At 35.2% G+C, this 24,275-nt stretch overlaps 1 protein-coding gene across 5 annotated transcripts in view; it reads left to right on the top strand.

Moving 5' to 3' along the window:
- The window catches only part of DNAJB14 (DnaJ heat shock protein family (Hsp40) member B14), a 48,351-nt gene that overhangs the window by 18,839 nt on the left and 5,237 nt on the right, over positions 1 to 24,275 (top strand). For 4 of the 5 annotated variants that reach the window (XM_029942703.1, XM_029942728.1, XM_029942710.1 and 1 more), the window contains 5 exons: positions 3,810 to 3,955; positions 16,609 to 16,794; positions 18,307 to 18,401; positions 19,178 to 19,287; positions 20,121 to 20,293. In XM_029942703.1, the coding sequence (XP_029798563.1) occupies positions 3,810 to 3,955; positions 16,609 to 16,794; positions 18,307 to 18,401; positions 19,178 to 19,287; positions 20,121 to 20,293 (710 nt within the window). Of the gene's footprint in view, positions 1 to 2,067; positions 2,124 to 3,809; positions 3,956 to 16,608; positions 16,795 to 18,306; positions 18,402 to 19,177; positions 19,288 to 20,120; positions 20,294 to 24,275 lie in introns of those variants that run through there. The other variant, XM_029942721.1, reaches the window with a different exon arrangement.

Below are 24,275 nucleotides of genomic sequence, written 5' to 3' on the forward strand. Positions count from 1 at the left end.
TATTTCTTCTCTGCCTGACTTATTTCGCTTAGCATGACACCCTTGAGGTCCATCCTCTTTGCTACAAATGGCCATATTTCATTCATTCTCATTGCCATGTAATACGCCATTGTATGTATATACCACATCTTCTTGATCCATTCATCAGGTGATGGACATTTAGGCTTTTTCCATGTTCTGGCTATTGTTGATAGTGCTGCTATGAACATTGGGGTACATGTGCCCCTATGCATCAGCATTTCTCTATCTCTTGGGTAAATCCCTAGCAGGGCTATTGCTGTGTCATAAGGGAGTTCTATGGATACCTCCACACTGTTTTCCAGAGCGGCTGCACCAGTTTACATTCCCACCAACAGTGTAGGAGGGTGCCTGTCTCTCCACACTCTCGCCAGCATCTATAGTCTCTTGATTTGTTCATTTTAGCCACTCTGACTGGCATGAGGTGGTATCTCAGGGTGGTTTTGAAATAAATGTTTTTCTACCTCTTTTTTTGTCTGTGACAATTCTTAGCTTTATGACCCATCTCTAGAGGACTGTGAATTCCAACCTAATTTCCCTACCCTATCCAGCAGCTCTCTCTTGGGCTGCCTTTTATGCTCAGGAAATCTCAACAAAACAATTTTGGAGGGTTAATCTGGTATATAATTAATCATCTTGTGCATGCAAACCAAGTAATAATGTCTTTAGGATTGTTTAGCATTTTATCACTTCTTTTTGTTTTCTGCATTCACATAGGGTCTATCTTATTCATAGCTCTGTTGCTTTTCCCACAGTCTGTTCTCCTCTATTCCAAATTAACTTTTGATGCCAACTACATTACAGCACTTACCACCTTTGACTATTAGATCCTAACCATTTCTGCCTTCAAATTGGGCCATTCATCTCTCCATCTATTATCCATCCACTCAACAAGATGGTTGAACAAGACATAATATTTACTTTCAGGAGACCTATAGTCTAGAAGAGTGGTCAGACAAGGTAGTTTTGTATCCCTGTGGTAATTGCCAGGACAGGGCTCAAGTCCAGAGGGTTTGGGGTAAGATATATAGCAGGAGCACCAAACCTAGTCTTCAGGAATTTGAATTCTTGAGAAAATGAAAAGCTAAGCTGAGGTCTGAAGAAGTTGTAGAAACTAACTAATAAGCAGGAAGCAGAGAAAGCACATTCTGGGCAACAATACCAACATTTGAAAATATCTAGGAGAGAAAAGTCTGTTTAAACACTGATTGGAAAAGCAGATAGAAAGGAAGAGGTTGGTTTCTCCAGTGTCTGAAGGGCTCCTTTTCTTTACCCCGGTTCTGAGAGAAAAGCATTTCCAAGTCAGACAGACTGAGTTTTGCATCCTTACTTGTGAGGCCTTTCCTCATCATCCTATTTAAAATAGCTGGCCTTCTTGTCTATTCTTTAGTTCTTTTGTCACTTTATTTTTCTCTATTTATCACCATATGATGTACTTTATATTTTACTTGTATATTTGTTTATTGTTCATCCCTCTCCCAATTGTAAATTTAATGTGAACGGGGATTATTTTTGACTATTTTATTCACCACTATAGCATCTGAAACTGTGTCTAGCAGAAAGTAGGTGATCGGTAAATTTTTGTTGAAAAAATAAACCTCAGTCCCACTCCATTACTTTGTTATATGACTTTTGGCAACTTACTTAACCATTCAGAGCCTTGATTTTCTCATTGGTTAAATAGGAATAACATCTAATGAGGAGGAAATGAAACAATTTGTGTAAAATAGCCAACATTGTAAGACTATACAATTCTCTGTGTGAAATCTTTGTGGACCAAATGTAGTTCGGAATTCAGAATTGTTCGTATTTTAGAAAGGTAATGAGGAGCATATACTATACATTACATAATAGCACTTAACATCTAGTGAGCAGCCCAGAAGCTAATAGTTACATTTCTGCAGCAACAGATACAAATAGTCACACTTAAATGGGATAAATGAAAACCCTGTAGCAGCTTCACATCCAATCAGGTCAAATTTTGCCTCTAAAAGAGTTCAAGTCAGGTTTCAGCGTCAAAGTAGTTATAGAATAACTTTCATTTTTCAGAGCTTTATGGATATTGGAACACGGATATGTGATTGTGGACCTGTGCCTGACACACAGTAGGTGTTCTATAAATGCCCCCTTTCACTTTTTTTCTGTCACATAGTTTCTAAACATATCTGGGAGAATGGGTCTCTACAAAGACAGGAACCATTCTCTGTTATGTTCACTAATATATCTCTGGTGCCCAGAACACTGTCTGCCACGTAATTGGGGCTCAATAAGTATTGTTGGTTAAACAAAGGAAATCTCGTGTTTATGGAATAAAGTGTTAATATTTATTAATTATCAAAGTAGAAACATCCAATTTTAATTACTATAAAGAAGACTGCAAAACATTTTTATTGATGTGTGATTATAAATAGATTTCTGTAATCTCATACAGTGTCTTTTGTCTTTTTTCTTTACTTTGTTCATTTAATAAATGTTGAATGCTGTCATTATTTTTTTAAGTGTATTTGTTTTTAGACAGAGAGAAGGAGCATGTGTGGGGGAGGGGCAGAGAGAGAGCGAGCGGGAGAGACAGGATCTTAAGCAAGGTCCATGCTGTCAGCACAGAGTCCGAAGTGGGGCTCCATCTCATGAGCTATGAGATCATGACCTATCAAGAGTCAGATGCTTAACCGACTAAGCCACCCAGGTGCCCCTGAATGCTGTCATTATAAAAGGAGAGCTAGGGCTCAATTATTCCAGAAATATTTACTGAGAGCCTATCCTATATCGAGCACTATGATGGCTTATAGGTTCAGTAGTAAAATAAGATCAGTCTTGTCTCTGAGAACTTTGAGTCATTCTGCAGTTCTTTACCTGCCAGTGAACAATTATGCCTGAGATCTTTCTACTTGTTACTTCAAGCGATACATATGGAGCATTTCTAAAGTCATGAAGGACTCCATGGAAAATGTTTAAAATGTTACTGTATTCTAGTGAAGGAAAATTATTAGGTTTGGGGGAGAATATTAGCATTTAAAAGTCTAAATGTTCTGTGCTCCATTCTGAGTATTTTTTTCCTTCATATTCTTTAAGTATCCAGGCTTAAAATCTGTTAACACCTTTAGTTAGCTGTGTAAATAATCTTTAAAAGTTTGCTCATCAGAATGATATTGGGTGTAACAAACATTTTTGAGCCCTATGATGTGTATTATTATGAGATTTTACCTTTCTTAGAGTGGCACAGATGAGTTTTCTTTAGAATAGCCGGACTGAGTTACTTTGCATTGACATTTACACCATAGGGTACTTGTAATTGTTTAACATGCACTAAATTATTGCTGTGATAATTGGTTAGGTCTACATTATGTGACAACAGAACTCTTGGAATGCAATACATATTAAATTAACCCTTAACTATGACGTACTTGTGAAGAGCTTTGGAATTTCTTGGTGCACTTAAAAGTACTATAAAATTATTCTCGCTCTATCATCTTAGCTTCAGCGTGTGCTCTGTCCTTCATCCATGATTGTTATGGGCTTTGCTTTACTTCTCTGTAGTTGTGATAAGGTGTACCAAGGACATTCTCATGGCCGACTCTCCATAGACTGGAAAAAGGTTAAAGGAATGGTCTGTGGTCAAAAAAAAAAAAAAAGAATGAAGCAATAACCTTTAATGGGATAAGCTATCATTTGATACGGAGGAAATAATCCACAGACAGTTCTTCCTAGCATTCTAATAAATACAAAAACTAGAGATATTTCATGAAGTTCTTCCTGGAAATTTACATTGTGACACACTCTCTTGTTCACAGCATAAACAGATGTAAAAATTACTATGAAGTACTTGGAGTTACCAAAGATGCTGGTGATGAAGATTTGAAAAAAGCTTATAGAAAGCTTGCTTTGAAGTTTCATCCAGACAAAAACCATGCACCTGGAGCAACAGATGCTTTTAAAAGTAAGCTTTTCTTAGAATCCACTTTACAATGTTTTAGAATATTAAATTCTGCCTTTAGACTGGTTCATTGAGAAGCCAGCTTAAGCAAGTGTCTTCAGAATCCTCTAAAACTAACTAATTTGTTATACCAAGAGCCAAACAGATGCAGTGTGGCTTCACAAAAGCAAATGCCAGTTTTGGCAAAGTCCTAAGTAACTTTTCTAGATAATCATGCATGCTTTCTAGTTTACTATACTTGTGTGTGGTATACATAAGCTTCTAGTGTATTACCATTTGCTTCCAAGGGAACTAAAACAAAATGTAGCTTTTGCAAGTTTTTAGGGTAAGAGAGACTGTCTAGAATTGAGAAATTGCTTGGAATTTCTGTCTGCCCCGTGTTGTTACATTTCTGTTAACTGGCCAATTTTTGCATTTTTTTATATGTGGTTCTAACTAATGTGATTTTTTTTTCCTTTTTTAAGAATTAGTTTCCTGAGGGCTCCTGGGTGGCTCAGTCAGTTAAGCATCTGACTTCAGCTCAGGTCATGATCTCATGGTTTGTGGGTTTGGGCTCTGCATAGGGCTCTGTGCTGACAGCTCAGAGCCTGGAGCCTGCTTCGGATTCTGTGTCTCCCTCTCTCTTTGCCCTTCCTGGCTCATGCTCTGTCTCTCAAAAATGAATAAATGTAAAAAAAAAAAAAAAAAAAAAAAAAAAAAAAAAAAAAAAAAAAAAAGGAATTAATTTCTTGAGGCACCTGGCTGGCTCAGTTGGTGAAGCCTATAACTCTTGATCTTGGGGTCATGAGTTTGAGCCCCCGCCCCCCCACTGGCCATAGAGCTTACTTTATTATTTTTTTAATGTTTTTTTGTTTGTTTTGTTTTATTTTGTCTTTGAGAGACAGAGAGAGACAGCATGAGCAGGGGAGGGTCAGAGAGAGAGGAAGATATAGAATCTGAACAGGCTCCAGACTCTGAGCTAGCTGTCAGCACAGAGCCTGATGTGGGGCTCGAACCCATGAACCATGAGATCATGACCTGAGCCAAAGCTGGATGCTTAACCAACTGAGCCACCCAGGTGCCCCTACCTTACTTTAAAAAAAAAAAGAAGTCTTTTTCCTTATGCCTACTATTCTTTTTTTTTTTTTCATTTTCTTAATATTATTTCAGGGCTTTTTGTTGTTGTTGCCAGTTTCATAAATGAATGTCAGCTAATTTTATAATTTCATATTTTGTTATATACAATTTACTCATAATAGTTAAGTTCTAATTCATAGGAAAATGCTTAAATTTGTGATTGTTCCTGGGCGCCTGGGTGGCTCAGTTGATTAAGCGCCCAACTTAAGCTCAGGTCATGATCTTATGGTTTGTGGGTTTGAGCCCCATGTTGGGCTCTGTGCTGACAGCTCAGAATCTGGAACCTGCTCCAGATTGTGTCTCCCTCTCTCTCTGCCCCTCCCCTGCTTGTGCTCTGCCTCTCTCTCTCAAAAATAAACATAAAAAAAATTGTGATTGTTCCTTCTTGTGAATTTGGCACTTTTAGAACCACATATAATGTTTGCAGTGAAATACTGGGGTCCTGGAATAATAGGATGGAGATACTAATTTTTAAAATGCTCCTAAAAGATAGATGATTCCATTGGTCTTTCTCAATATACTGTTAAAATTATTTCCAAAACAGTTTTATTTCTTGAAGGAAGTTGCCAAGTACAATTTATTTTGAGAATTATAAATATATTTCAATAAAAGCAGCCATCAAAGTGGTGCTGGTGGAAGTAAAATGTCCCTGTGACAGTGAGCACCTTTTCTGTTTTCTTCAGTTAAAAGTGGCATCTTGAAAATACAGAAAATGTTTCTTTGCTCAAAAGCACTAACTTTAGCACATAATATGGAAAAAAATAATTTTTTCCACATTATGAATTAAAATCATTTAATTTAAAATTGTTGTTGTTGTTTTAAATTTTATTTAAGTAATCTCTAAACCGAATATGGGGCTCAAACTCATGACCCTGGGATCAAGAGTTGCATACTCTACCAATTGAGCCAGCCAGACATGCCAAATTATTGGTGCTTTTAAATAGCGAAAACATCTTGGCAGAGAGTTATTTGTTATTTGTGTGTTTGTGATCTGCTAAGTGATATCAGTATTAATTCTCCATTAACTTAAAAATGTTAAACTGTTTGTTCCTCTCACTTCATATTGAAGTCATGTTAGCATTATTAGTCTGGGAATAATAGTGAATGGATCTACCAATATTTTTACATTTATGTTACATTTTGAAGAGGTGAGCAGCACAAATGTCACTTGAACTAGACATTAAGAAGGAGCTTGACCAAGGTGATTGTACTTTGACGTGGTACATTTCAGAGTCTAATGCTCTACTTTGCAAACTAGAGACTTTATATTTATCAACATGCTGGGAGGTAGCTCATCTCTAGAGAGGAGGCTCACAGTATTCAATACACAGGGGGTTGTCTGTAAATCAGAATGCCAACTTATTAATCCCAGAGGGGATCAGAATAGGGAATTGGTTGATGAGCCCATTTTTCATTGAGTGGATAGAAAACTAGATTGTAATCCACAGATGCTGGGTGTGCAGAGGTGGTTAATTAGAAGATATTACGGCTAGTGTCATCATATAGGAATCATGTATTGAGGATCTTTTCATTATCCTCTGAATCATCTTACTTTATTTTATTTTGTTTATTTATTTTGAGGGAGAGTAGAGCTCGAGCAGGGGAGGGGTAGAGACAGAATCCCAAGCAGTCTCTGCACTGTTAGGAAGGGCTCGAGCTCATGAACCATGAGGTCATGGTTTGAGCCAAAACCAAGAGTTGTCCAGCTAACAGACTGAGCCGCATAGGTGCCCCTCATTGAATTCTTAACCAGTTGATCCTAACTTCTGTTTTTGAGATACCAAGCTGTTTATTTTAAGCAAATACTGTCGTTTTTCCTTTTGTATGAAAGGTAAGTATAGATTGATTGCTCTAACCACCAAAACACTTTTTACAGAATATGAAAACTACTTGCTTTTTATTTCCTTCAAGAATAAAAAAAGAAGATAATCAGATTAGGGAATTAAATTAGATAGAAGAGATATTTTCATTTGTGTGGGTCATTTATTTATTTTTTAGTAAGCTCAATGCTCAATGTGGGGCTTGAACTCACAACAGTCATACACTATACTGACTGAACCAGCCAGGCTCCCCTTCATTTGTGTGTTTTGTAAAGCTTTAAAGGTAGCAGAGGATAGACTAAATGAACTCTTCAGTTCTTTACAGTTAGGATTGTAACTCAAGTTTCTCAAAGCAGGAAATATTTTGTTTACATCTAGAGAGTAAATTGCACAGTGTATATGAACATGCTTTTAAAAAAAATTTGAATGAAATGGATCCCTTTCCTTCTGTCTGATGTGGATGTCTTCAAAATACACCCTACCTACTTAAAAAAAAATTAGAGAGCTTTTCTTTTCTTTTTTTTTTTAATTTTTATTTATTTTTGAGAGAGAGAGAGAGACCATGCAAGCAGGGCAGGAGCAGAGAGAGAAGGAGACACAGAATCTGAAGCAGGCCCCAGGCTCTGAGCTGTCAGCACAGAGCCCAATGTGGGGCTCAAACTCCTGAACCATGAGATCATGACCAGAGCCAAAGCCGAATGTTCAACCGACTGAGCCACCTTGGTGCCCTTATCTACTTTATCTTCAAAGACTCCCAAGTATTTCAGAGACCATTTGAATAGTACCTATGCTTGTTGACCTACACATAAATGTAATAATAAGGGAAGTGAATGAGCTGTTCATGGGTTTACTTCATAAACAGTAATGGATCAGATGCTGTTACCCATTTTACGTCTGGTAGTTCAATATCCTTAACATCTGGACTAGTGTTTGTAGTAAAATATAGGAGGAGAATATGGGATATCTTCTTACTCAAAGAATTTGTAGTTCATAAAAGAGAGAAAAGTTTTAAACAGAACATTTGGAATAATAGTAATACCAAACATATGACAAGCATTTGACAGTTTTTCATTCCTATTTTTTATTATTTAATGCCTATTAAAAATCTTAAGAAATAGTCAAGGGACCAGTGTCATCCTTTTTTCACAAATAAGAAAATTGAAGCTTAAAAAGATTAACTGATTTACCCAGGATCTTCCAGAAGACTGAATATAATTAAATATCAAAACATTGAATAAAAATGTTTGGAGAAAAGATAGAAAAATAAAGTAGCTTCATAATCAGAGTTAGTTGGAGAAGCCTGGATATGATAAGTGAGAATTAAGGGTTTTCTGGACAGAAGTGTGATTGCTATGCTTAGAGAAGGTAGAAAATGGCAGAAACTTGTGTATGAGAATGAGGCAAATGATTTAAAAATCAGAGAGGACTTCCACTTTGAGTAAGATGGAATAGACATACTTTTCCCTATTCCTTACATATAGTACAATGGAATGTTAGTTATAAAACAATCATTAAAAAACTTCAAAAGGTGGTACATGAAAGAAGAAGGTACATGAGCTAGTGAACTTGGGACCCAAAGAACTACATGGCAATAATTGCTTGTTTTTTTTTAAATCTTTATTTTGAGAGAGTGAGTGAGGGATCACAAGTGGGGGAGGGTTAGAGAGAGGGAGACAAAATCTGAAGCAGGCTCTAGGCTTGGAGCTGTCAGCACAGAGCCTGATGCAAGGCTCAAACCCACAAACAGCGAGATCTTGACCTGAGCTTAAGTGGGACACTTAACTGACTAAGTCACCCACGGTCTCCTAAATTGCTTGGATATTCATTTTGCCTTTTATATCTCAGACGAGGTGCTGGAAAATCAGACAACCCAGAAATACCAGTGAGCATAGATAAACAGCCCCCAGGAAAATACTGCTTTTTCTAGCCAAACAACCAGGAAGGGGACAGCCTGCTAAGGCAGAACCATTTTTAAGCAATAAACATTCTATTACAGCCAAATACCAAAGAATAAACTGTGGTCACACCCACATCAGCAAAGACTGAGTAAAGAGCCTTAGCGTGTCACCTTCTCCAGGCTGTAATGAGATGCCTTGACACCCCTACCTCCTTTACTAGAGTAACAGAATAGTCAAGCAGGGAAGCTGGTTCTTCTGCTTGACAATAACAAGGTGTCCCTTTGCCTCCCCACTGGGGTAGTGTCATAAGTGGCCTAGTGGAGAATCAGGACCTTTACTACCATTTAGAGGAAAACAAAGCCATATCCTTTTGGTGTCAGTGAAGCTGTCTAGGAACCAGTAATGTGGCACCTCTACTCTTTCCAACCAGAGATATCAGTGGAGGTGTAATGGGGGACTAGGAGTCTCATCCCTGCACAGAAGTTACAAGGAGCTCCTTCTTTCAGATGTCATCAGAGGCCAAGGGGGAAACCTAAACTTTTATTCCCATATGGAAGTAAGAAGGTGGTATTCCCCCTTCCTGTACCAGGATAATGTCAGAGTAGGACAGTTAAAAACAGAGGTTTAGATAGGTCCAGAGTCTCATAAGATAATACCTAAGATGACCACATTTCAGTACAAAATCACTTGTCATACTAAGAACCTCAAACTATATATTAAAAAGTCATAGATACCCACATGGAGGTGACAGAGAAATTAGTAGTGCCTGACAAAGATTTTAAAGCATCCATCATAAAAATGCCTCAATGAGCAATCACAAATATGCTTTAAATATATTTCAAAAAATAAGAGTCTCAGCAAAGAAATAGAAAATTTGAGCAAATAAACAAAAGGTATTAAGAATCAATGGAAATATTACAACTTAAAAATACAAAAAACAAAATAAAATCTAGCAGTGAATGGAATAAACAGTAAAATGACAGAGGAAGGAATCAGTGAACTGGAAAATGGAAAAATAGACATTATCTAATCTAAACAGCTCCAGGGACAAATGGGACTATAACAACAAATAACATTTATATCACTGGGGCGCCTGGGTGGCTCAGTTGTTTAAGCCTCTGACCTGATTTTGGCTCAGATCGTGATCTCATGGTTTGTGAGATCAAGCTTCATGTCAGGCTCTGTGCTTACATCGCAGAGCCTACTTAGGATTTTCTCTCTCCCTCTTTCCGTGGCCCTACCTCTCATGCTCTCTCTCTCTCTCTCTCTCTCTCTCTCTCTCTCTCTCTCAAAACAAGTAAACATTAAAGAAAAACACATTTATATCATTGAGGTCCTAGAAGGAGTGAAGGAAGAGAGTGTAGCAGAAAAAGTTACTAAAAATAAAAATTTTGAAACTTCTCATACTTGGCAAAAGATAATAAGCGTATATAATTCAAGAAGTTGAATGAACCCCACGTAGATAAACCCAAAGAAATTCACACCAAGACACATCATAGTCAAACTTCTAAAGATAAAGATAAAGAAGAAAAATTTTAAGGCAGCAAAAGAGAAATGACATCTTATCTATTGGGGAAAAGCAATTTCACATCAGAGACCATCCAGGCCAGGAGGAAATGGCAAATTTTGCAAGTACTGAAAGGAAAGAACGTTCACCTAGAATTGTATACCCAGCAAAAATATCCTCAGGAATGAAGGGAAAATCAAAACATTTTCAGATGAAGGAAAAATAAGAGAATTTGTCATTGGCACACATACCCTAGAAGAATAGCAAAAGGAAGTTCTTTAACCAAAATAAAACAGTGAAAGAAGACATCTTGGAATACGAAGAAGGAAGGAAGAGAGAACATGGTAAGCAAAAATATGGGTAAATGCAGTATACTTTGCTTCTCCTGTTGAAATTCTAAATTGTTTGACATTTGAGGCAGAAATTTCTACATTGTCTGATATGGTTCTAAATGCATGCCAAGAAAATATGTAATATAATTATGTTCTAAATGGGTTGGGATAAAAGAAAGTAAGAAAAAGTAAGGGTTTCACAGTATACTTGAATCAGTAAAATGATATCCATAGATTGTGATAAGTTGTGTTTGTATAATATAATACCTAGAGCAACCAAAAAAGCTGTATAAACAGGTCCATGCCATTCACATAAATTTACCACTTAGATGAAATGGACCAATTCTTCGAAACACAGAAGTGATCAAAATACACTCAGTCTGAAGTAAATAATGTGAACAGCCCTATAACTGTTTTCTGTTTGTCTCAAGTTCTCAGCCTTATAAGTGTTAAGTAAATTAAATTAGCAATCAGAAACTCCCCAATAGAAATCTCCAGGCTCAGATGACTTTACTGGAGAATCCTACTGACCTTTTAAAAAAAAATTTGAACTAATTCTACAGTTTCTTCCTGAAAATAGAAGGAATCATTCCCCAATCCATTTTATTGACCAGTTCCTTCATGGAATAAACCCAGATATCCTTAACAAGATAATTAGAATTAAGCAATATATATATTTATGTATATAAAGTTGTATACCATGACTAAGTAGAGTTTATTACAAGAATGCCAGGCTAATATTTGAAAATCAGTCAGTGTGATCCACTATATTGATAGGTTAAAGAAGAAACATCTCATGATTGTATCAAGCAGTGCAGTAAAAGCATTTGAAAAATTTCACCACTCATTTGTGACAAAAATTAACAGAAAAAAAGATCTGACAGAATTAACAGGAATAGAAAGGCATTGCCTCAAATTGATAAAAGAACAATTACAGAAAACACTATACTTAATGGTAAAAGACTGAATGCTTCCCCCGAAGATGGAGAACAAAGCAAGAATGTTTCCTTTCACCACACTTAGCATAGTGTTGGAAATTCTAGTCAGTGCATTAAGGTGAGAAAATAGAAGAGATATAGATTGGAAAAGAAGAGATAAAGCTGTCCCCATTTACAAATAATATAATTATATGTAAAAATCTCAAGGAATGCACCTCCTCCCCCCAAATTTTAGAATCAATAAATATATTTTGCAAGATTTTAGGATACAGAAAGCAATTATTCTGTTTAGAAATATTTAGTACATTTCAGTATACTAGCAGTGAATATATAGACACAAATTAAAAATGTATTTTCAATGTAATCAAATACATACACACAAAAAATACTTAGGTGTAAATTTAACAAACCTTTTACAGCATTTTTATGCTGAATGCTATATAATACTAGTGAGAGAAATCAGGGAAGGTCTAAAAAAAATGAACAATATATCATGTTCATGGATTGGAAGACCCAGCATAGTAAAGATGTCGAGTGTTGTTAAATTGGCATGCATATTTAACATAATTCCTGTCAAAATCCTAGGAAGACTTTTTTTATAGATTAAAGTACGTTTGCTTACTTTATAGAAAGATAGAACCTGAATAAGTAAGAATAATCCATTAAAAGAATGGATTAGGAGTCATCAATTTATCTGATTTCAGGGCTAACTTTATAGCTACAGTAATCAAAAGAGTGTGGTATTGGCAGAGGGTAGACAAATAGATTTATGGAACAGGATAGAAAGCCTTACAAATATACCTAATTGGCTTTTGACAAATGTGCAAAAGCAATTTAACAGAGGAAAGATAGACTTCTCAGCACATGGTCTTTGAACAATTAGGTAGTCTTAGGTGAAAAGAGTTAACCTTGACCTAAGTCTTACACTTTTTACAAGAATGAACTTAAATGAATCATAAACTATAAAAAAAAATACTTTTTAACTCTTGACAAAAATAATGGGAGCAAATCTTTAGGATTTTGGGCTAGACAATAATTTCTTATACTTAGCACCAAAAGCACAGTTCATAAAAGGAAAAGTTGATAAGTTAGATTTCATCAATTTTTTTTTTAAAGTTTCCTCTGTAGAGACCTCATGCAAGATGAAAAGGCAACAGGATGGGAGAAAATATTTGCCAAACACATATCTGAAAAGGAATACTATCTAGAATATAAAGAACTCCTCAAACTCAAAATTTTAAAAACAGACAATTCAATTAGAAAATGAATAAAAGACATTTCACTAAAGATGTCATACAAATGGAAAGTAAGCAATGAAAAGATTCTTAACATCATTTATTAGCCTTTAGAGATAATGTAAAGTAAAACCAAATGAGATATCACTGATGGCTAAAATAAAAAATAGTGACGGGGCACCTCAGTTGGTAAAGCAACTGACTTTGGCTCAGGTCATGATCTCACAATTTGTGAGTTCAAGCCCTGCACTGGGTTCTGTGCTGACAGCTTCGAGCCTGGAGCCTACCTTGGATTCTGTGTCTTCTTCTCTCTCTGCCCTCCTCCATTTGCTCTGGCTCTAACTCTCAAAAATAAATAAAACATTGAAAATTTTTTAAATATAGTGACAGCATCTTTGATGTTAGATGTGGATGTGGAGAAACTGGATCACTTATACATTGTTGATGGGATGTAAAATGACACAGTCATTCTGTACAAACAGTTCGGCAGTTTCTCAAAAAACTAAATATTCAGCTACCATACAACCCATCAGTTGCTTTCCTGGACATTTATCCTAGAGAAATGAAAGTTTATGTTTACACATAAACCTGTACATTAATGTAATTGCAGTTTTATTCATAATATCAAAAACTAGAAACAATCCAGATGTCATTCAGTGGGTGAATGGCAAAACAAACAGTGGTACATCCATACTGTGGAATACTCATCAATTAAAAGGAATGAACTATAGTAGTCCCTTCTTAACTGCAGGGATATGTTCCAAGACCCCCAGTGGAGTTTTGAAACCACAGACAGTATTGAACCCTAGATATACTGTGTTTTTTTCTATACATACATACATACCTATGATAAAGTGCAGTTTATAAACTAGACACAGTAAGATATTAGCAACAATAACAATAAAATATAACAATTTTAACAATATACTATAATAAAAGTTATGTAAATGTGGGGTCTGTCTCTCTGAAAGTATCTTATTGTACTTCATTCACCCTTGTTGTGATGATGTGAGATGATAAAATGCCTATATGATAAGATGAAGTGACATGAGTGATATAGGCATAGTGATGCAGCGTTAGGATATTGTTGACCTTCTGATGACAAGTCAGAAGGAGGATCATCTGCTTCCAGACAATAGTTGATAAAGGGTAACTGAAACCATGGATTGGAAGTGAAGGGGAGACTATGGTTTTGGCTTACCTAACAACCTGGATTGATCACCAAAGAATTATGCTGATTGAAAACAGCCAATCCCAAATGGTTTCATTCCATTTATATGCTGTATTCTTTTATTTATATAATATTCCTGAAATGCCAAAAATATAGAACTAGAGACTAGATTAGTGGTTGTTAGGGATTAAAGAGGAGATGGACGGGAAGGAAATGGGTGTGGTTATACAAGGGCAACAAGAGGGTGGTGGTGGAGATGTCCTATATCCTGATTATATCAGTATCAATATCCTAGTTCTGATAGTACTTTAATTTTACAAGATATTGCTGTTGGAGAACTTAGGTAGCAGGTACAGAATATCTCTCTGTATTATTTATTACAACTTCATGTAAATTTAAAGTTACCTCAGAACTAAAAATTTAATTAGGGGCACCCTGAGTGGCTCAGTCAGTTAAGCATCTGACTTCGGCTCAGGTCATGATCTCACAGTTCATGGGTTCGAGCCCTGCTGCAGGTGAGTTCTTGTCCCACTTTGGATGAGCAGGAGCCCCACTTTGGGTAAACATGAGCCCTGCTTTAGGTGAACCCTGCTTCTCTCTTTCTCTCCTCCCCTCATGGGATTCTCTCTCTCATTCTCTTTCTAGCTCTCTCTCCTCCCCCTCCCCTCTCTACTCCTCATGACATTCTCTCTCTCTCTCTGTTTGCCCCTCATGGGATTCTGTTTCTCTTTCTCCCTCTCTCTCTGCCCCTCACTCAGTTGAGTCCTCTTTCTCCCACTTGGTCTCTCTAAGAAAGAAAAAATAAATAAAAATTTAATTAAAGAGAAAAGAATATGGTGGAAGGTACCTTTGGTGAAATAAGTGAGACTGGGGTAGAAATGTATTTTGTAAAGGTTTTGAATACCAAAATAAGTTTTGGACTTAATTTTTTAGGTAAGAAGGAATTGAAAGGAATGTTTGATTATAGGTGTAGAACAAAGTAAATAAATATAAAATTAGAGTAGATAAAATAAATTATTTTACACATACAATTATGAGTTATAACAGTATTTCACAGAGATCTTCTAAAATATCTTGATGTTTGGAAATTACTTTTTTAAAAAGCAAAACCTGTTTTAAAATAGGATGGAGATGCCAGTGTATCAGTGATTTAAAAAGTAACAGCCCTATGAAATTACTTGAAATAGTCTATTTGTATATAGACTGATATTAGTGGAGGTACAACTGATATTATTGGAAGTACAACATTGGCAGATATTGATAGATATACTTCTCTTTTAGGTATGGGTTAATACCTTGGTGTTGTTTGTAAGTACATTGTTTGGATCTCTGATCATGCTTTCCCATTAGAGCAGCATTATAAATAATGGCTATATTTCTGAGTCATAGATCTACTTGAGAATCTAAAGAAAGTTTTGGACTATCTCCTTAGATAAATGGACCATCCAACTAAGTTTTCATATACTGGGATTTACAGACCACCTACGAGCTATCTCTGAATCCCAGGTTTTAGAATCTCTATAAGAAGAAAAGTTCCAGAGTATATGTATATAATTAATTTCAGTGTGATATGTAATCATCCAAAAATAACTATCTAATGAGCATCTATTTGCTTGCACAGTACCTATGGCAGCTACCACATGGGACTCAAAAAGTATTTTTAAAATATCCCATATTGCAAAAGGCTTACAATCTACTTTAAGAAGCAAGCTGTATTTATGAAATTATTATTACAAGTGTCAGAATGAGAATGGGGTAATTCCTGCTTTTAGATCAATGCATTACAGCTTTTATAAATTACCTCAAAAAGACATTTTTGTAACCAACATACCATTGCCTCTTTTGAAATGGGAGTATGAGAAGGGAAATAGAATTCTTTATAAATAAATATCACAAAAGTAGCAAAGTGAGATATCTGGATCCATTCAGAAGCAGATTTTACAAGTGGACCATGGGATACTGCAGTGAAAATATAGACAATTGTCCGTACCCTCATGGCGTTTACAGTTTTAAGAGGAATAAATTGTTCATGAATAGAACAAAAAATAGCTCATGGTGGGCTGGTATGTGCAACAGTGTAGGTTGTGTAGAGTATACTTATTGTGCTAAAAAATATTTTGACCTTGAAGAAGTTCCCTAACCTTTTTGAGCCTCAGGAGACTCATCTGTAATTTAGGGACACTAATGAATAATGTAATAAGATACTGGGTTCAGAGCCTGACATTAGGTAGCTATTGCTATTATTATTGGTTTGAATAGCTCTAATGAATGACTAGATTAGGATATTCAAAAGGAAGAAGTAGGATATTAGGGGATGGAGCACAGCAGTAAGAAAGCAAGATGTACATTCCTTTGTATTCAGCATAGTAGGGAGACTTCCCCATCTTATATAAAAATTTGATTGGGAGGTAATAATATGTGTAATGGCAGGCAATGTATATGTCTTTATAAAAATCTTATAAGAAAATAAATTTTTAACTGTTTACTGTTTTCTTGATTAGCCTCAAGTAGGATTTGTTATATTTTGGGTTTTTTTGTTTTATTTTGTTTTTGGTTAATATGACAATAGCTTTTATATGAGGAAGTCTTTTATAATACAACAACTTTACCTTACCAACTTTTACTCATTACCTTTTCAGAGATTGGAAATGCTTATGCTGTTTTAAGCAATCCAGAAAAACGAAAACAGTATGACCTCACAGGCAATGAAGAACAAGCATGTAATCACCAAAACAATGGTAGATTTAATTTCCATAGAGGTTGTGAAGCTGATATAACTCCAGAAGACTTGTTTAATATATTCTTTGGTGGTGGATTTCCTTCAGGTATTTTAATTTTAGTATAAATATTATATTTTATGAAGCTAGAGAGTCTCACCTCTACTTAGGCTATGTAGAGATGTATCTGCATTCTCCCCTCCATTTCTTATAGTATTATGATCCTCTGATGATTTTTCATGAAGGTAGAAAAAAATGTTAGACTTACTACCGTCACTGTAAGTCTGACTTTTTTCTAGAATATGTTTTATTTTTTTAAAGAAATGAGTACAGATACTCTCTATTTTTATAAAGTTGAAAAAGGATGTATAAGTAGGAGATCCAGTCGCAGTGTCTTACAGAAGGTATCTTATACCCTAGATGACAATTTGACATTGGTTTTCTGAAGATCTTTGTAGCTGTTTTATTCATAACACTATAAATTGGTAATTTGTGTATATGTAGAAGTACTTTCCATTGAAATATGTCTGATTCATAGGTTATATCTAAAGTCAGCAGGTTTTAAAAATTAAGGTAGAAATTGTTAATTGTATTAGGCTATCAAGGTAAAATATTATAGAGGTACTACTTAAATGAATAGATTTGATAGTGCCAGCTTAAGTTGTATTGAACATTGTTTACTATGAGTTGTGTGAAAATTAATTTTCTCTAAGAGTATAGCTCCTGTAAGGTAGTTAAAATTAGAGCTCCAGTAATGATGACATCATTTACTTAAGGTATTAAGTTAAACATTCGATTCCAAATTAGGAGAATCTTCATGAATGTAGCAGTATAATTTGGCCTGATGGCCCTGTCTGAATATTACTGAGAAAGATTGTGGTCATTGATAGGGCAGATTGTAAAGCATCCTTGAAGGAAAGAGAATGTGTAAATTCAGATTTATGACAAAATTTAACATGTATTTTGATATATTAAGATATATAATTACTTCTTACAGAAAAATGATTCAGACTAGTAATTTTGATGGAAAATATGCTAGGAACAATCAGGAATCTTTTGGGTTAATAGTGAAGTTTCAGATAGTTGAATTATAGTTCTTTTGCTTTGTCAGCAGTAGCTCTTTCTGATTGGTCACCTTATTTAAAAAACAACCTGAATATCTGTCAGCAGGAGAATGCTTGAATAAATTATGGTCTACCTCTACCATAGTATATTATACAACTGTTTGGTTTTCTTTTTTTTTAATGAGTCATAGCACTGTCTTGATTTCTAAGGGTATTTGTGATTTCATTGATAAATGCAGAAAGCAGAGTGTCAGAGTAAGACCCAAGATTTGTAAAAACAACCAACCACAACAAAGTCCTCTATGGCTGTGATATTAGGGAGGACTCTTATTCAGGTTTCCATGAAGAACTTCCATTTTAAAGGAAGCAAAGTATGGGAAGAATCATTTCTATTTCTATCCACCCTTTACTCACAGAAGTAAAGGGCCATAAGCATTCACTACTCAAACATGCATTATTTTAGTTATTTTTAAAAGTTAAATAAAAATGTGAAAAATAAACAATTGTTTTTATCACAGTTGCTCTCCTTAGTTTTACCTTACTTTTAATTTTTTAGGTAGCGTACATTCATTTTCAAATGGACGAGCTGGTTATAGCCATCAACATCAGCATCGACATAGTGGACATGAAAGAGAAGAAGAAAGAGGAGATGTATGTTTATGATATGATTAGAAATCTCAAATGGCACATTTCAGTTAAGGAAAAGCAATTAGGGTTGTCTGAAAATAGGGCAAGTTGTTTTAAGAGGAAGTAATGAGTTTTCCCTTACCTGAGGTATTCAATAGAGACTAGAAAGTCCTTTAGGGATCCTGAGGGAGCAGGGGTCGAAGTCAAGGTAGAGGGTGATGGGCAAAAGGGCACCTTTGAATTTGGTGTTCTGGGATTCTGATGAATATACCCATGCAGTGTGCATGCTTTGGAGAAAACTTCTCATTGTTGATCCTAAAGAATTTAGAATTAATACTGAAAAACTTAAGTGAGAAGTTACTTTCCTTGTTCTAATACAGTTATACCCAGTTGCATATAGCACTTAAGTTACATGAAGAAGAACGGTGAATGGAAAGAACACTAGATTAGAAATTAAAAGGCCTGGGCCCCAGCCCTGCCACTCATCTGCTTTATGTATCACCCTCAAATTCAAGGGAGAAATTATTTTGTAAAAGAGAGAACTTCTTCATCTATTACATGAGATCAGTTTATGTCAGTGTTTTCAAATCAGGATATCTACATATCTGCATATCTCTAACTGGAAAGTGGTGTTTTTAAGAATCACTCCAGGAAGCTGGTATGATCAGACAGATTTGAAAGCACCTAGCCAGATGATCTCAAATGTCTTTTCTGCCTCTAAAAATATATGACACCTGTTGGCTTATAGACAACTACAGTTACATTATAATTTGTTGTTTTTTGGTTGATTTTTTTTATAGGGAGGTTTTTCTGTGTTCATCCAGCTGATGCCTATTATTGTATTGATCCTCGTGTCATTATTAAGCCAATTGATGGTCTCTAATCCTCCTTATTCCTTATATCCCAGATCGTAAGTAGCCACGTGAAATTTTCCAAAAAAAATTGTTGTTTCTTATCTAGCTTCCTTTAAAGGGCCTTGTGTTCTCTTCAATTTTTAAGTAACTTTCTCTTACTACAAGTGTACCAGATTTTAAAATTTCTAATTAAAAAAAATAGTTGCTCAAGTGATAAATTTGTATTATCTTGTTAGTTTACATTTCTGTTCCATTGCAGATAAAGACAGAAGTACTATATTCAAACTTGATAACAATTTAGTGTAATAGGTAATATGTAGAGTTCAAGACAAAAGATAGTTTGAAAGACAAAAGTAGAATTGTAATAGATGTTACATAGATTTGTATCATTGAGGAGTAAATGACTTTACTCTTTTGTTTGTACAGGTGTAATTCAAAAAAAGCAAATATTACTTCTTTGTTATATGAAGTATTTTTCCATAATATACTTTATATATAAGAGAACAGGACATAAAGGAAATTTAATGCAACATCCATTCTAGAAATGTAATACAGTGAACATATAAGAAACTTGGTAAAATCATATTGCCTGTGATTTTACAATATTAAAAACAGTTTGGTGTAAAAATAAGAAATAAGTTTTCCTATCTTCTAAATAAGATTTTAATAAATTGAAAAAACTTGTAAGAACATAGTGTATATATTAAAATAGGATTACTTTTTTATTACATGAATGCTGGTTTTAGGCAATTTGAAATAATGTAAATAAATGGTTACTAACATTAACTTTTTAATTATTTTTAATTGTTTTGTTAACTTGGTTTGTAGTAGCAGGATCAGAATGTACAATTTTAATTAAAAAAAGAATGATCAAGCATTTCTTTTGCAGTGGATCAGGGCAAACTATTAAAATGCAGACAGAAAACTTGGGTGTCGTTTATTATGTCAACAAGGACTTTAAAAATGAATATAAAGGAATGTTATTACAAAAAGTAGAAAAGAGTGTGGAAGAAGATTATGTGACTAATATTCGAAATAATTGCTGGAAAGAAAGACAACAAAGTAAGTTTATGAAATGTTTAACATTTAAAAACTTATTCAGAGTCTTTGGAATTGATTATTATAGATTTCCCTACTCAAGGATTGTTCTAGAATTGCCTGGCACATAATTGGAGCTCAATACTTAAATAAGACAATACATTTTAATGTACATGTGGCCTTATAAGAGTATAAGCACATAGTTTATATAGAAAGCACTTAATAAGTGGTATTTGTGTTGTTATCAATAAATATTTGATTAAGTGAATAATACCAAATCTCATTGTATTTAAGATGTTAATTGTAACATGCGTCATTATTTTATGTACCACTATGGAAGAAAAAAATTCTGGCACATTCGTTATGTCATCGATTTTAGTATGCATCCTGGTTCAGAGTGAAGTTTGAAACTCTTCATTAATTTAGCTTAAGCATTTAACACTTAATGTATAATGAGTTTTCTTGACATTTCGTTTTCTTTTATTCTGTACATGAAGTCCTTAGGAACGCTTAATCAGTTTGTTTAGCCTTTTCCAGCCTCCGCTTCCTTAATTTAAGAAGCAGTTCCACCCGTAAAACGCTTGACCTTAAGAATCTGCAGAGATGGTGCATGTGAACCTAGTGTTGTTATGGTTATTGTTTTTCTGACTGTTACATGTAATAATGTAGACCGTATAAAGTAGACTTTGGGTTTAAACAGACTAAAGTTGAATCCTAGCTCTGTAATTTATAGCTGAGTGATTAGGGCCAAATATTCTAACTGTTATGAGTTTCCTCCCTCAGGTGTGTAATGGCTGATGCTGACTAGTGGGAGGAGGAACTAAGTGTCATTTACATAATAGTTAATGTTTCAGTCACTGTCCCAAGCACTTTATATATATTAGTAACTCACTTAATTTCCACAACAACATGATGAAATTATTATACCCATTTTATATATGAGGAAACTGAGACACAGAGATTTAGTAACTTGCCCAGAGTCAGAAAGGTAGTCTGTGATTCAAACCAGTCAATCCAGGCACTGTGTTCCATAATCTTCTCAATAATACCCAACTTTATGGGTTTGTCATAAAAATTAAATCAGACAACGAAGTGTTTCACATGTAGTAAATGCCCAGAAAGATGGTGGCAGTTATCATCATCTCCCATCCACTAGGGAAAAGTTGATAAAACATAACCTTTGTATACTTCCAAGAAAGTTCTTATCTCTGATTTTGGTTCCTCGTCTACATAGTGGCAGTTAGAAGAAAAGTGGCAGTTAGAAACCCTCTTGGTTTCCAAGGCTCTGAGCCTATGAAAGCCGTCTGGTCTCAGTGTGGAGAAGGTTATATTAGACTATTGGTTTTTAACTGGAAATGATTGGCCCCTGCTTCACAGTATTGTTTGGTAATGTCCAGAGACTGTGTGTGTCAGTGTGGGGGGAGGGGCGGTGGAAGAGATTGCTGCTGGCATCCAACAGACTGAGGCCGTGGTGCCGCTAAACATCCTGCAGTGCACAGGACAGCCCCCCAGCAGAGTTCTCCCACCCAAAATGCCGATATTGCTGAGGCTGGGAAACTGCATTAGCGGGAAGTCGTAATGACAGCGTATACCAAATTTGATTTATTCCATTTCCTTTCCCTTTTTGATCTCTAGTGCCTTGCACAATCCTTGGCATATCTCAGCATATCATAAGCTTTTGATGGATACATGAATAATTGGATGAAAGATGAATGAACTCATAAGAATGAATGCATGAAAGACCTGCTTATTTTTTGTTAAAAGAATGACTAGCACATTAGGTATATCATCTTTCAAATACAAATTCTAATCTCAGCCATAGATGGGTGATTTTTGGGTTGTGCATACTTAAATTCTCTTACCTTAGGGAAATTGGCTGAATAAATAGAAAGAAGTGAGGAAAAGATACTCATATTTGTGGAAGATAATGTGAAGTTATGGTAAAAGTGCAGGCTCTGAGACTATCTTGCGAGATAATATTCTGGCTCCTAGGCCAAGTTACTTAACCTCTCTAAATTCCAGTTAGCTCATCATTAAAATGTGGACCATAACATAATATAGGTTAACACTTAGCATAGTATCTTGCACCTGTAAGTGTTCAATATTATTACTCACGGTAGTTAAGATTATTTTTATTCTATCCATACTACAAACCAGTGTTTTTGCTTGGCATGCTTAAGTTTCATCTTTTAACAGTCTGGCAAGATTGGTGTTAATGTTCATAGGCTTTGCATCTGTTCTGTTTGCCAACTTGTCTACGGCTATGTTGTACACAGTTACGTGCATGTCTTTTAAATTTACTACCTTTAAAACAAGTTTTAACTAAAATCTGATTTTAATAAGTCATTATTTCTAAAACAACTTGGTTGCATTCAAGAATATCAATGGAACAAGATTTAAAGACTAAAAAGGAATGACAACTAAACATAATGTACGATCCTGGATTGGATACTGGATGGGGAGGGGAGGAAATTGCTATCATGGACGTCCTTGGGACAGCTGGTGAAAGTTGAGCAAGGACTGTACATTAAGATAAGAGGATTATATTAATGTTGAATTTCTGAATTTATTGTGGTTATGTAAGAGAATGCTCAGGTTCTTAGGAGAAACATGTGGAAACAATTAGGAGTGAAAAATCATGATTTCTTGCACCTTATTCTCAAAAGGTTTTGTAAAATAATAATCACTGCCACAACAGTAACAGCCTCTATTGAGAGAGCTAGAGCAGATTTGACAAAAGGTGAAGAATTGGTCGGTCAAGGTGTAAAGGGTTTTAGAGTGTTCATTGTAGTACTCTTTAGTGTAGGTTTGAAAATTTCAAAATGAAATTAATAAATTCAGCACAGCTACAGGTTAGGGGTTTTAAGTGAAGATGGAAGTGGGAGGAGCTCAGTATAACAGCAATTAATCCATTGATTAAATGTTTTATTTGTTGATTGGGATGAGCTCATCTTGTTTTATGAATTGATAGCATTAAAAAGGTTGTTGGCCAATAGATTTCTTTTTACCAGGATTTTCCTGTTCTGCAGTCACTTCTAACACTATCTAATGTCTAGGTTGGTAAAATAGGTGTTTTATAAAATACAAGCAGTAATTTGAAGTAATGGAAAGAATAAGAGTAACAGTTTGGAGGTTTGGCTTGGAATCTAGACCTTGCTGTTGACTAGCCCTGTGAACTTTGTTTTATCTACCTCATCTGGGAAGAAACAGCCACAAAAGGATTTTACAACTGCTTCATTTGTAAATGAAAGGGATGGAGTGATATTGACTGAGTTGTTAAATCCTAGATGGATTAACTGAATAAAGATCTGTTCTGAAGATCTTTGCCAGTAGAATACACTCTTACTGTAAGTATTATTTTGAATGTGGTCCTGACAAATGTCCTTTACTTTGGCCATTGTTTTCCCGAAAGTAAGTGACTTTTTTCCGGGTCTTATTACATTTTTTTCCTAAGTGCCCCCACCATTGGAAGTGTTAATAAACAGATAGATGACTGAGAGTAACCGGAAGATAGCAAGAAATCGTTCCAGATTTCTCGTCCATTTCTTTTTCTTTAGTAAGGCTATCCACGTGCTGAAGGAAGTCTCAGTACTTATCTGCTAAATACCACTACTGTGATTCTGTAGCAAGCTATTTTCTGTTATGTGTTCCTTCAGTAAGATTTTTTAAATTCAATTTTTATTTTTTATTATATATATATATTTTTTTAAAGTTTATTTTTATTTATTTTGAGAAACAGAAAGCAGGGGAGGGGCAGAGAAACATAGAATCCCAAGCAGGCCCCGCACTGTCAGCCCAGAGTCTGTTGCGGGACTCCAACTCATGAACGCTGAGATCATGACCTGAGCCCAAATCAAGAGTCAGACGCTTAACCTACTGAGCCACCCAGGTGCCCCAAGACTTTTTTTTTTTTTAATTCAAGCCAACTCAGGACAAGATTTCAAATTTTTCTACTCAAGTCCTGGCATAATGAATTAATCTAAACCTTAACAAGAGGTCACAGCAG

This window comes from Suricata suricatta, chromosome 1 (genome assembly GCF_006229205.1).
Source record: "Suricata suricatta isolate VVHF042 chromosome 1, meerkat_22Aug2017_6uvM2_HiC, whole genome shotgun sequence".
Lineage (NCBI taxonomy): Eukaryota > Metazoa > Chordata > Mammalia > Carnivora > Herpestidae > Suricata > Suricata suricatta.